This window comes from Chrysemys picta, chromosome 1 (assembly GCF_011386835.1).
Source record: "Chrysemys picta bellii isolate R12L10 chromosome 1, ASM1138683v2, whole genome shotgun sequence".
NCBI classification, from domain to species: domain Eukaryota; kingdom Metazoa; phylum Chordata; order Testudines; family Emydidae; genus Chrysemys; species Chrysemys picta.
Window position 1 is genome coordinate 172,172,682 of NC_088791.1, and position 14,585 is coordinate 172,187,266.

Consider the following 14,585-nt stretch of genomic DNA (forward strand, 5'->3'; position numbering starts at 1 on the left):
CCTAAGTGCAGGACTCTGCACTTGTCCTTGTTGAACCCCCTCAGATTTCTTTTGGCCCAATCCTCCAATTTGTTTAGGTCACTCTGGACCCTATCCCTACCCTCCAGCATATCCACCTCTTCCCCCAGCTTAGTGTCATCCGTGAACTTGATGAGGGTGCAGTTCATCCCATCATCCAGATCATTAATGAAGATGTGGAACAAAACTGGTCCCAGGACCAACCCCTGGGGCACGCCACTTGCCAACTAAACATCGAGCCGTTGATCACTACCTGTTGAGCCCGATGATCTAGCGAGATTTTTATCTACCTTACAGTCCATTCATCCAATCCATACTTCTTTAACTTGCTGGCAAGAATACTGTGGGATACCCATAGAATAACCCTTCTGCCTGCAGTTCTGCCCCTGTTCTGCTCCTTCCGCCTGTGGCCCTACCCAGTTCCACCCACTGTTTGCACCATTCCAACTCCCACTGTGGCCCCACAACCCATTTGCTTTCTCACCCCTCTTTCCTGGGGCCCCAAAACCAGGAAGCTCTGCCCCATCCAGAGCCATAGCAGGGATAGCTCCTCCAGTCCTGAAGCTGCGGCAGAGACCTAGAGCTCCTCCAGTCCCTGGGTCACAGCCGGGGACTGGGTGCTGGGGTTTCCCACAGTGCTCCTGCCAGGGAGTGGGGTGGGAGTGCATGGGCTTCCTCCACCCTGCTTGGCGCGCCTGCCTGGGAGTGGGGTCGGGGTGCAGGCATGCCAACTGGCCGGGGCCCCAGTTCACAGGCCCTATCAGCCCAGTGGCTGATCTGCCACTGTCTACAGTCTCTGCTCTCTTGGGGTTTGGACCACTTTTTCTCTGCAGACTTTAAAAACCTCTCTGGCAGGGTCTGCAGGGGAACCCAGGCCTGCCCATTCCTCTGGGTTCCAATACAAGCTGAAGCAGTTGGAATCAGTTTCTTGCACACTCTTACTGCTGCCCACCAAACCTCTCTCAGAGGCTATTTCCCAAACTCACACTCTGTGTTCCTCTCTCCCAGAGAATCTGCTGGTTTCCTGGGTGGCTTCTCACCAATCTGTTTAGCAGGCTCAGTTGCTCAAGCAGCCACCCTGCTCTTCTGCAGCTGTTGTGAGGCCATCAATCAGCCCCAGCTGAGCAGGCAGCCAGTTTCCTTATTAACCTTTAAGTGACCAGGAAAGTCTATACACCCCTGACAAGTCCCAAAGACTTCAATAGGGTTCTGTACAAGAGTACCCTGGGCCAAGTCAGTTGCACAATCAGAGCCCTTGTTTGCAAAGTGCCATGCACTCTTATGACACTTTGGCCAGGTTTTTGTAAGAGTTCAGCACCTACACTCAGGGCCAGAGTATTAAGAGAGCTCCCATTTATACACCACATAAAGTGGTCAGATTTTCAAAAGAGCTCAACTGAAATGTACCAAGCTGTTCTGAAAATCTGTGTAAGTGTCACAGTGAGAGCGTGCTGGCAGCTGAGCACTTCTGAAAATCTGACAAAATAAAATAATTGAATAATAATGAATTTGTATCAGCACTCAAGTATTATCACTTGGGGGCTGGGAGAGGAGGGAAATACATGAAGAAGCTTTTGGTCGCCGATTGTGGGGGGGAAAGCCATTTACTAGATAAAATTAAAATTAAAAAAAGAAAACCACAGGAAAATTAGAGGAAGTGAGGAAAAAACTGAACAAAGTTTACATAGTAAAAAATAAACAGCAATACATCCAAATATGGAAAAATACTGCATTTACAATATAAGAGGTTCAATTCTTAAGACATTTTAAAATAAAGATAGAAAGATAAGAGGAATAGGAAAACAAAATATGAGTATCTCACAATTGCTATTTTTAATTTATTATTATTTTATCGTGTTATTCATTCTGAGCCAGAATCACAAAATCTAATAACCAAAGAAGTGGTTTGTTACAGTGAGCACTCCTACTCCCTTTCTGACCTTTATGCTCTCCATCTTCTCCTTTTCCCTCACCCCAAAACTCTGAAATTGCATCTTCCCTGGTGCTGCTGAAACCATTTCCTCTTAAGAAATTTTCTGATCCTTCTCCCACTTAACCCCAACCTTTTGTGATCTTTGTGACTGACAGATTCCTTCATGGGAGGGATTTAAATTCTCTTGTAACAAATGATGCAACTTTATTGCGCTTTGGAACTATTAGATGCATTTTAATTGAACCCATTAAATTTAATAGAGGGGCTTGTGTGTATGCATATTTAATCTGTGATGTGATTACCAACAGCATTATTCTATTATCTTCTTCCAAGTTTCAAGAATTTAAAAATCTAAGAAATTGTTAGGATTTTTTATTGTTTCTTCTAAGGGGAGAGGTGATAGTTGGCATGTTTGCAAGACAATTATTTCTCCTAAAAAACTGGGAATGTCACTGTCGATGTCCATTTGTTTCACACAAATAAACAAATACACAAAACCAAACATGTTGTGTATGGAATTCACACAAGTAAACAAATACAGTTTTGTCCTGGTTTTTTGATACACTCCTCTCGATTGGCCCCATCAAGCAGCCACCAACCGAGCTGATGAAATGCATGACAGATTGTGGAGCACCTGCACTCAGCCAATTGTCTCACCACACCAGGCCTGTCCCAGGTTGACAGCCTGCCCCCACCTCACTCCTTCCAGTGAAAATGTGTACTGCACTTTAGGTTACAGTTTGTTAAGTCTGCTTTGTTAAAGCTCACTGTGATTTTACTGTGCATTTTATATTGCTATTGGTATGACTGCTCTGGATGTTTTGGAAAACAAATACAAAATGAACCATACTAAAAACAGTAGAGGATGCTGTAGAATTGTATAACTACTATTTCCATTAAAGCTGAGAAACTGCTTCGAGTCAGACAAAATTTCTGATTCATATTTTGGCAGTTTTCTTGTTATGTAACAGAGCTTGAGGCCTTGACGGATACAAGGATGCTGGCTGGAAGAACAAGCCGCATTTGGGCTATGAATACACAATATTATGTGGAAATCTCAATGTTGTCTCAATATTGGAAACAGGGCCGGCTCTAGGGTTTTTGCCGCCCCAAGCAAAAAAAATGTTGGCGGCCCCCTCCCCCTTTTTTTTGGCTTTTACACATGTTTACATATTGGGGAAATAATCGCAGAATATAATCACACATCAGCATGTTTAGTTGACTCAGTTGCTGCAAATTTCAGAGCAGAAAGTCCAAGGAAAATCTTTAGCTCCCATTTGAGCTGAAATAAAACAGTGCAATTAGTCAAACTGATCTTGGGAGTTGCATGCAGGCTGATATGAACATCTAGGTAAATCAAAACTGTTAAAACTCAGTGATCTTTCACTTGTTAAAGAACATGTGTCACCTAGGCCTGGTCTACACTAGGCGTTTATGTCGAAGTTAGCGCCGTTACATCGAATTAACCCTGCACCCGTCCACACTGCGATGCTATTTAGTTCGACATAGAGGTCTCTTTAATTCGACTTCTGTACTCCTCCCCGACGAGGGGAGTAGCGCCAAATTCGACATGGCCATGTCGAATTAGGCTAGGTGTGGATGGAAATCGACGCTAATAGCTCCGGGAGCTATCCCACAGTGCACCACTCTGTTGACGCTCTGGACAGCAGTGCGATCTCGGATGCTCTGACCAGCCACACAGGAAAAGCCCCGGGAAAATTTGAATTGGAATTCCTTTTCCTGTCTGGCCAGTTTGAATCTCATTTCCTGTCTGGACATCGTGGCGAGCACAGCAGCACTGGCAACGATGCAGAGCTCTCCAGCAGTGATGGCCGTGCAGTCTGTGAATAGAAAGAGGGTCCCAGCATGGACTGATCGGGAAGTCTTGGATCTCATCGCTGTGTGGGGCGATGAGTCCGTGCTTTCCGAGCTGCAATCCAAAAGACGGAATGCAAAGATCTACGAGAAGATCTCTAAAGACATGGCAGAGAGAGGATACAGCCGGGATGCAACGCAGTGCCGCGTGAAAATCAAGGAGCTGAGACAAGGCTACCAGAAGACCAAAGAGGCAAACGGACGCTCCGGATCCCATCCCCAGACATCCCGTTTCTACGAGGCACTGCATTCCATCCTCGGTGCGGCCGCCACCACTACCCCACCAGTGACCGTGGACTCTGAGGATGGGATAATGTCCACGGCCGGTTCCTCCGACATGTTAGGGGACGGGGAAGATGAGGAAGGAGACAAGGAGGGCGAGGCAGTCGGCAGTGCTCACAACGCTGATTTCCCCGACAGCCAGGATCTCTTCATCACCCTTACAGAGATCCCCTATGAAGCGTCCCCAGCCGTTACCCCGGACACAGAATCTGGTGAAGGATCAGCCAGTAAGTGTTGTAAACATCTAAACATTTATTTTTTTAACAAAACAGGAATATTAACAATTACAAGAATGGGTTGTTCATGATTAGTGTGCCCTATGCGCTTAACGGTTTAGTCATGGGCAGTGCAAGTTTTGAAAAAAAATCTAGCAATGTCCGGTTTTCAGTGATTGTCCTGCACAAGCCGCTCTACTGTTTATTCCCTGCTACTGCAGCTACAGTAAAATGCGGTCTATATGTCCGGGGATAGAGCAGTAATCCTCCTGGGATATCTCGATGAAGCTCTCCTGGAGGTAATTTGAAAGCCGTTGCAGGAGGTTCCTGGGGAGAGCGGCCTTATTGGGTCCTCCGAAGTACGACACGTTGCCGCGCCACGAGACTATCACGTACTCGGGAATCATTGCTCTGCACAGCAGGGCGGCATACGGCCCTGGTCTTTGGAGGCTTTCCCGGAGCATTCTCTGTCTGTCGCTCTCAGAGATCCTCATCAGGGTGATGTCGCCCATGGTGACCTGCTTTTAATTAGGTAGGGGAATGTTAGTGTTGGGACTGCTTTCCCGTTCCTTGACAGAACTGTAACCGCTGGTTTGTAGCCACGCGGTGGAGGTGGGAGAGGGGCAGCCGAAAGGGATCGTTCCCGGGGACAGCCGCGAGGGGGTGGGACAGGGGCAGAGTTCCCGCTTGCCGGATTGCTGGCTGCAGGAACTGACATAGCTTTAAATGTGAAATGAGGCCAGTGGTAATATAAAAGTTTTAAACTGCCACAAGTGTACGGCTTACCATGTCTGCCTGCAACATAAATTCCGTTGTGCTGCCCCGCTTCTCAAATGTGCTGTGCAAGACCCCAGGCACTGAATGCGAAGGCCGAAAATTCGACCTTGTGCTGAGTGCGCATGTGATAGGTGCTGTGCATGGTCTTGTTCACAGAGAAAGACTATGTTCTTTGTTCACAACTACATTTTTCTTTCTGAGGAATTCACTACCTTTTTCCCATTTCCACAGCCCCATCTGCGACTGTCTCACAACCTAGCCTGGCATCACACTCCCAGAGGCTAGCGCGGATTAGGCGTAGGAAGAAGAGGACACGGGAGGACATGTTCTCTGAGCTTATGGCCTGTTCCCAAGCCCAGGCAGCACAGCAGACCCAGTGGCGGGAGAACTTGACCCGAATGCACCAAGCCAACATGGATCGGGAGGAGAGGTGGCGGCAGGAAGACCAGCAGGCGACTCAAACGCTGCTTGGACTACTGAGGGAGCAAACGGACACGCTCCGGCGCCTTGTGGATGTTCTGCAGGAACGGAGGCAGGAGGACAGAGCCCCGCTGCAGTCCATCTCTAACCGCCCTCCCCTGCCACCAAGTCCCATACCCACCTCACCCAAAGTGCAAAGAAGGAGAGGCGGCAGAGTCCCTGCTAAGTCTCACTCCACCCCTGCAGAGAGCTCTAGTAGCAGAAGGCTCTCATTTCCCAAAATTTGAAAAGTTCTTTCCTTCCCGCCTGACACAAGCCCCCGTCCAAGTTTCACCTCCCAATGCCATGTGTAGTTGATAATAAAAAATACGTTTCTGTAAACTACTGTTTCAATCATGTTCTTTTGGAGGAGGATGGGAAAGGGGGTTGGTAATCAGACAGGACAGTCACCTTTGGCAGGGTACATAGTCGGGGGCAGGCACAGCAGCAGGGCACATACACAGTGCAGTGATGCAGTGACTAGTTACCCTGGTTAGTCTGGGAGGTTGTTTTCATGTTATGTGGTGGGGGGTGGGTTGCTCTGTGACTTTGTGGCAGGGGAGGGCAGTTACAGATCTTCAGCGGCGGTCCTTAGGCAGGATCACAGAGCCACACAGCAGGGGATCTGTAACCGTCCTCCCCCTGCCACAAAGTCACATAGACCCCCCCATACACACAGTCCCGATCAGGAGGGGTGACAGGCTCCGTTGAAACAACCATCCCACCGCAGCGGAGCCTGTCAATCCTTGAGTTTAGAAGCTGCATTCGCGTCACTACACTACACCCGCTCCGCACCACAGTCTGCGTCCCAGTTTTAAAAAATTCCCGCGAAAACAGTATTAAAGAAAACGGTGTGTTTTAACAAAGTTGAACTATTTTTATTTCGAAACGTGTGTTGGAAGGGGGATGAAGGGGGTATGTAACTGGATAGGATAGTCAACATTAACTGGGTAAAGAAACGGGGGCAGGTTTAGCTTCTCAGTACACAAACTTTAAAGTCACAGGTTACCCTGCTCACTCAGGAACTTTGCTTTCAAAGCCTCCCGGATGCACAGCGCTTCCCGCTGGTCTCTTCTAATCGCCCGGCTGTCTGGCTGTGAGTAATCAGCAGCCAGGCTATTTTCCTCAACCTCCCACCCCTCCATAAAGGTCTCCCCCTTGCTCTCACAGAGATTGTGGAGCACACAGCAAGCTGCTATAACAATGGGGATATTGGTTTCGCTGAGATCACAGCGAGTCAGTAAGCTTCTCCATCTCCCCTTGAGACGGCCAAAAGCACACTCCACCACCATTCTGCACTTGCTCAGCCGGTAGTTGAAGAGTTCTTTTTCAGTGTCCAGGGCGCCAGTATAGGGCTTCATGAGCCAGGGCATTAGCGGGTAGGCTGGGTCCCCGAGGATGACTATAGGCATCTCCACATCCCCAACAGTTATTTTGTGGTCCGGGAAGTAAATACCTTGTTGCAGCCGTCTAAACAGACCAGAGTTCCTGAAAACACGAGCGTCATGAACCTTGCCCGGCCATCCCACGTAGATGTTGGTAAAACGTCCCCTGTGGTCCACCAGTGCTTGCAGCACCATGGAAAAGTAGCCCTTTCGGTTAATGTACTGGGTGGCCTGGTGGTCCGGTGCCAGGATAGGGATGTGAGTTCCATCTATGGCCCCACCGCAGTTTGGGAATCCCATCGCTGCGAAGCCATCTATGATCGCCTCCACGTTTCCCAGGGTCACTACCTTTGGCAGCAGTACATCAACGATTGCCTTGGCTACTTGTATCACAGCAACCCCCACGGTAGATTTGCCCACCCCAAACTGGTTCGCGACTGACCGGTAGCTGTCTGGCGTTGCAAGCTTCCAGAGGGCTATGGCCACTCGCTTCTGTACACTCAGTGCAGCTCGCAAGCGGGTGTCACTGCGCTTCAGGGCAGGGGACAGCAACTCACAAAGTTCAAGGAAAGTTCCCTTCCGCATGCGAAAGTTTCGCAGCCACTGGGATTCATCCCAGACCTGCAGCACTATGCGGTCCCACCACTCAGTGCTTGTTTCCCGTGCCCAGAATCGCCGTTCCACGGCATCAACATGACCCATTGCCACCGCGATGTCCTTGGCGCTGGGTCCCCTGCTTTCTGACAGGTCCGTGCTACTCTCAGACTTCAGGACATCACCGCGGTGCCGTAGCCTCCTCGCCTGACTTTTCTGCATCTGCCTCAGGGAAACCTGTATGATAAGCTGCGAGGCGTTGAGAGCGGCCACAACTGCAGCGATGGTCGCAGCGTGCTCCATGCTCGCAGTGCTGTGGCGTCCGCGCTGTCAATGACTGGAAAAGTGCGCGAAATGATTTCCCGCCGGCGCTTTCAGGGAGGGAGGGCGGGAGTGATGGACGGATGACGACAGTTACCCAAAAGCACCCTCGTCACATTTTGTTACCCAGAAGGCATTGCCGGCTACACCCAGAATTCCAATGGGCAGAGGGGACTGCGGGAACTGTGGGATAGCTGACCACAGTGCACCGCTTCGAATGTCGACGCTTTCACCGTTAGTGTGGACGCACAAAGTCGAATTACTGTCCTTAGTGTGGACACACACGTTCGACTTTGCAATATCGATTACAAAAATTCGATGCAAGTAAAATCGAACTACTCTCGTAGTGTAGACAAGGTCCTACTCTGAAGAAAAAAAATTAGGAAAAAGGCTCATAGAAAATTAAATTGCTCCAGGGGAAAAAAAATCCAACTCCCCCAAGGAACAGGAAGTGAGATACTTTATTACTATACATTGATCTGTCAATGCCACTCACGGAAAGTCTGAGCAATCAAGCTGCGGCAAACATATGATGGTTACAGATATCTAACCAATGTTGAAATTAGTGGAGTTGAAAAGTTCAGCAGTGAGTGGCTGCAGGGACTGCTGCCCCACACCTCTTTCTGTTGTCAGCATGTGAGAGGAGGCCAGGCTGGGAAACAAGGCTGAAATTGACCATGTGCCAAGAAGGAGAGTTGAGCAAGGAAACCCCACAGTAACATTCAACCTTAAACCGCAAAGGAAAAAAAGGAAAAAGGCAAGGGGGGGGGGGGGAGAAGAAGAAGGCAAAGGGGTGGCTGACTGTGCTGCTGAGCTGGGAGTGTGTGTGTGTGTGCGCGCGCGCGCATTAGCCAGGTCCAGCCTCTGCTAGAGCCTATCCAAAAAGGCTCTGCGGAGAAGCAGAGCAGCAGCTAGGGCCACCAGGGAAAGCTCTGGGGGAAGCGGAGAGAAGCAAGGGCAGCCAGCAGCAGCCCGGCTCCAGGGAAGGGAGCGCATCAGCTGGGGAAGAGGAGAGCGGGGGTGGGGAAACCGCAAGCTCCTAGGGGTTTCAGATCCTCCTTGTGCTCCAGTTCGTCCGGGGCGGGGGACAAAGCCCCGGAGCAGGATCCCGGAGCAGCCTCCTCCTGCAGCCGGGTGGGGAAGAGCCAGTGGGAGATTAACAACGCGCGTCCGAGTCCGAGGCGGGAGGAGGCGACATCGCCTGGCCACCGCCTGGCACTTACTGTCCACAGCAGCAGCTGGTCTCGGAGGAGCCGGACCTGGTGATCGAAGTGTCCGGCCGGTGGATCCGAGCCCACAAGTTGGTGCTGGCAGCCAAGTCCCCGGACATCCTGCAGGTGAAGGGGGTGAGCTATGTGGCGTTGCGCCTGCTCATCGACAGGGCCGGCATGGGCGACATGCGCCAGGACAACCTGGCCGAGGTGGTGAGCGGCGCCCACGTGCTGCAGATGCCCTGTGCTCTGCACTGTGCGGCTGAGACCATGCGGTCCCAGCTGCGCCTCCACCACTGCTACCAGCCGCTGTGCCACCCCTGGGAATGTGCCGCCCCAAGCAGGTGCTTGTTTTGCTGGTGCCTAGAGCCGGTCCAGATTGGAAAGCTCTGAAAGAAACCAGGGTCAGTTATTTCTCCAATAAAGAGCAGCCAGAAACTTTATTTAGAACTATTATCACTATTATGAATCCCAGTTTATTCCTCTGAGGAAGAGCTAGAGTGTGAGGAAAACATGTCGATAGTTTTGTGAACTTTCTGAAAACTGCAGAGCTCATACCATTCCTATATCTTCAAATTTTCTTCTGACTCATATTATTTATTGATTCTAAACTACATCCCGTAGTGTAATTTTGAGATTTTAAACTAGTTGCAGTGCTTATTATTACTGGATGAATTATTGCACTTGTGACCCACACTTGCTGTCTTGATTTGCTTTGGCCTGTTGTACTAATTTCTGGACGATAAATGCTAATTTTAAATAAATAGATAGATAGATGAAGTTATCATTAACACATTATTTTTACATTTAGAAAGATTCCCATACGCAGGGAAGATTGCATCCTGATGGAGGACGTGGTTTATGCTCCCAACTTCCTCTCCCAAAACAGTAGGGGGACTGAAGAACTATGGTATGGAAAACTAGAACTGAGGCTGCCTGCCATTTTATACACTTCCCAACTGTTTTCTTCCAGTGAGAGCAGGAAACAAATAGACAATTCCTTTCAAAATTTTTTATTTGCAACTAATCCCAATTGAGCAATCACTTAATACCTTTGGTGGGAACACAGAAAAAGGAGCAGCAGTACATATTTCAGGTGCCTCTTCACTACTATTTTTCTCTTCTCAATACAGCCTAGCCACTCAACCAGGCAAAGCATATTTAGCTTTGCACTCCTCACAGAGATGCCTTTCAGACTTCTTTCCTCTTTGAGCCCTCTTACCCAGTGATCCCTACTGGATGAGTGGAGAGGATAAAGAGACTATGGACTGGATTTTGAAAAGAGCACAGCTCCCATTTAGGCACCAAAAAAGTAAACAGATAAAGAACTAAACATGTTGGGTATGGACTTCTTTTGGACGTAAATGCTCTCTGTGGGCTGGTGTGTTAATGCCACAGCACCCCTTCTGGCCAGGCAGAGAATTGCACCAGAGTTTACTCAGTCTGGCAGGATGGTCAGTTGGTCCTTCTTGCCCAAGTCCCACTGCGGTGTGTGCACTTTCTCCTTATTACTGGTCATCTGGTCCTGATGCCCAGGGGGTCTGAAAACCACCCTCAGTTCTTAAGTCTCTCATGGGGTTGGTAGGGGTACACAAGCTCACCCACTCCACTGGGTTCCAGCTCAGGGCCCTTACATCAGCTCGGCACAATCAGGACTCAGCAACTCTGGCCATGCCCTGAGCTACTTCCTACTTCTCGTGCTTTCTGTAGGCTTTTCAGCCTGTTGGTCTGGTCCTCCCTGCTCAGGATGCTGTCTTGGAGCTGCTTCTCAGCAGATTACTGCCAGGAGTTCCCTTCTCCAGGCTGCTTGCTCCTCTGGCAGCAGCCTTGCCCATCTGCTTCCCACCTCTTTTACTCTCCCAGCTGCTGTGAAGCTGCCAATCAGCACTGCCCGACAGTACCTGCATTAACTCCTTGGTTGCTGGTCCAGCATGGGGTATATACACCCCATGATAGTCTCCCTCAGAAAACTTCCAATAACCACCTACACTTATTAAGAACACTTCCACTGTCTTCAAGGGAACTCTTAAATGTCTACCCTATTTCAAATCAATCTATCCCAGCAAAAGGACAAAGAGATGTCTGTAGAAAAGGGAATGCTGTTTTATCCCAGTGGTACTATAGTACCAGAATATTTCCTAGCAGGTTTAGATCAGACCATACTACTAAGACTGCCTTAACAAGTTTTTGTAATGACCCTCTATTAAAGATGGAATCTGGCAGGTTTTCATTTCTATTTGTCTCAATGGTGAAAGCCTGTAACCATAAATAATGGTTCTTTGATAATGCTCCTTTGAATTATGGAGTTTCCCCGACTCTGTATTGGAGCTACATTTTTCAATAGCTATACACTTCAACTGGCTTGGATTTTTTACCATTATGATGCAGTATATCATTTTTATGCAGATGATGCCCAGATTTATTTATCCCGCATAACAAACCATTCTGTAACAACCAAAGTACTGTCTGACTGATGTTAATAACTGAACAGCTCCAAACTTTTGGAAGATAATGCAAATAAGATAAATACTACTACTTGGGTCTCTTTTTCTGTTCAGTTCATTTACTTCATTTCCTGATGACAGGAAAAGCTTCTGCGGTTTCAGACAGGATTTGGAATTTAGGGCTACGTTAAGAACATAAGAGTGGCCCTGCTGAGTCAGACCAGTGGTCCATCTAGCTCAGTACCCTGTTCTCTGGCAGTAGTCGATGACAGATGCTTCAGAGGGAATGCACAGAACAAAGCAATTATAGAGTAATCCATCCCCTGTCATCCAGTCCCAGGTTCTGGTAGTCAGAGGTTTAGGGATACCCAGAGCATGGGGTTGCATCCCTGACCATCCTAGCTAATAACCATTTATGGACCTATCCTACATGTTTGGGCCTCTTGTTTTATGGAAGTATAATAGCTCCATAGAAAACTCTTCCCCTCAGCATTTTTGTTATGTGGCCAACCGTGTCTATTGTTTTTTTGACACACTAATTTTTAAAATGGTAATTCAGGCCCTTTTACATCTAAATTGAATAAGAGAAATGTGTCCGCAGGACCGATAGATAACACATTGCACAGGATCTTGCAGGCATTCCAAGCACATGTCCCCTTACATTAGAAACTGTGAACGGCTAGCAGTAAAGGTTATAATGATTACTATATCACACTTCTTATATATTGTACAAAAATATGTGTAGTATTGGCCCTTGCTACGTAAATAAGCACCCTTAGCAATTTCCTAAGTACCTTCTAAGTTAATTCCAACATATACGGTTTTGCTGATCTTCTAGTGATTTCAGCATACTATGTTGTGTGTATTCCCAGAGAGCAATGGGAATTTTCCCCAAAACAAGTGTTATGAACCTATGAAATGTAAAGTTAAAGTTAAAAAAGTATTATTATTATTAAAGTATAAAAATGCATAGTTAAGGACTCAAATAACTTTAACTCTTCCCTGTAGTAATGCCATCATTTGATTCAAGTGTACATAGTCCCAGATTGGATTAAACTGATTTTTGAAGACACATTAGATGTTTTTTTTTCTTTTTCCTCCTTCCTTTCTGTTCTCCTCAAGCCCCTGCTCACATACTCCACATTCCTCTTTCCTCATACCTACACTCCCAATTTCCTTTTCCATTTGCACTGTCTATATTCACTTGCACCTCACCCAATCTTTTTCCTCTTTCCTGTCCTCCATATTTCCCTCCTCAAGATTTCCTCTTCTTCCTGCACCCTCCAACATTCCCCTGCAAATACCGACACATGCCACACCCTAGTTTCCCCATCCCTCCCACCTGGCTTCTTGAGTAAATCTGGTGCAAGCAGTAGCTTTTGAAAATAAATATTTTAGGATGAATGGTTATTTTTCCTTTATTTTTCAAAATGGAACCTTCTTCTGTCAGCACAGATGGCACATGCAATCTTCCCCTTCATAGAAACTCACAAAGAATTGCTTCTTTTCAAAATGGCCACCCTCTCCTATTGCTCCCAATGCCAGTGGAGAGAACAATTACTCCTGTGCTGTCAGGCTGGGAGGAGTAGATGACTGAGACAACAGCCATCTCTGCGTGGCCTCAGTTCTATTGAGAATATTCTCTGCAGAAGAACATTACTTTCCAGCTTCTGCTGAAGAAGAATCTTTCAGTTCTGAAGAATGACATCAAAATTTCAGGGGGGGTTAACTATATGGGAATTTCTGTTAGAAAAATTTGATTTTGCCTTTTTTTTCAATATTCCATTAGGAAAATCAAAAGTAAATATTTTATTTTGGGTCAGTTTGACATAAAACTGTCTCCCTAAGGTGCCACAGTGCCACAGGGTAGTTGTAGTTCATGAGCTTCATGCACCCCCATTCTCTTCTATGGCTCCTAAGCCAGATCTCACCTTCCATCTTTCCTCTAATCAAGCTGTGTGGTCCATTATGGGTGTCACCTGATTGGAGTGCATCATAGGAGACCTAATCCAGCTACAGACCCCAGCCCATAGGAAGTACTGAGGGCATGCAGCACCCAATTTATGTTTCCCTTGAGGCACTAATGCACTTTAGGCAGATGCAGTTTAATGATGAACTGACGCAAAACAAAACAAATTAAAATTTCTATTTTTTTAAAAACTTTTCATTCAATGATAAATTTTGATATTTCATTCAGATTCACGATGAAAACAAATGTGGAAAAGAATCAGAATTTTCCATAGGATGGAAATAATAGTTTTCATTCAGCTCTATTATGAACATATTTTTTAAAAAATCACCTGACAATCTAACACCACACTCGTGTTATATAAATATACTTAATAAGTCAGTGCACATCTTTTCCTTATTCTCTGGCCATCTTGAAAAAAGAGAAGAGAAGGCTGGACACTGGTTTCCCACGTCCCCATGCAGAATACATGGTGTCCATCGTGAGTGGCCACCATAGAATAAGGCAGGCAGGTATCGTATGCTGGGGAATGATAAAGAGTAGGGATGCCTCTGATATCCAGCATTAAATTTTGTTTATATAAATTAAACAAATAAAATAACAATGATTACATTTTTCTCTCCAGTCATCAATGGCACTATCCAGCCATTCGGTAATTTTATTTGGAAAACAAGAACAAATGAATGTGCGCCATAACTCAGTAATCTGATTGGCTGACTGCATCTGTGTTTTATAAAGCAGCCAAATACACAAAACATACTATATGACATGGAATTCTCGTCAGCGCAAGATTAACATATGTGGCTTGTCTGTGTCCCAATTGAAAAAGGGGATATAGTTTAATTACATTTAATTATTTATTAAAAAGATGACTCATAGAGTAAAATATTACTCTTTCCATGTGACATTGTGATATCAAGGAGAAGACTGACAGGTGTGACTGACAGGCAATGCCCTGAAACTGAAATTTGACCCTTGGCTTAAAGTTAATGGGTATCACTGCATTGGCATTTAGGGTACTATACAGTATGTTTACTACTACATCCTTTACAGCACCCCTGCTGCCTTAATCTTAGAATAAACAAGCCAATTTCATTGGCAT

The 14,585-nt window shown here is 46.8% G+C and overlaps 2 protein-coding genes across 22 annotated transcripts in view; one reads left to right on the forward strand and one right to left on the reverse strand.

The window, feature by feature from the left end:
- Nucleotides 1-14,585, reverse strand: part of CADM2 (cell adhesion molecule 2) — a 1,056,973-nt gene that overhangs the window by 296,969 nt on the left and 745,419 nt on the right. The window contains exon 1 of one of the 21 annotated variants that reach the window (XM_065575427.1): nucleotides 1,005-1,150. The exons of the other annotated variants lie outside the window; for them this stretch is intronic. The gene's annotated coding sequence lies outside the window, so the exon portion shown is untranslated. Of the gene's footprint in view, nucleotides 1-1,004; nucleotides 1,151-14,585 lie in introns of those variants that run through there. 21 annotated transcript variants of the gene reach the window in all.
- Nucleotides 3,363-5,807, forward strand: LOC135976993 (uncharacterized). The gene is made up of 2 exons (XM_065575323.1): nucleotides 3,363-4,335; nucleotides 5,332-5,807. The coding sequence occupies exons 1-2, from the start codon at nucleotides 3,759-3,761 to the stop codon at nucleotides 5,805-5,807; spliced, it is 1,053 nt and encodes a 350-aa protein (XP_065431395.1). The 5' UTR covers nucleotides 3,363-3,758.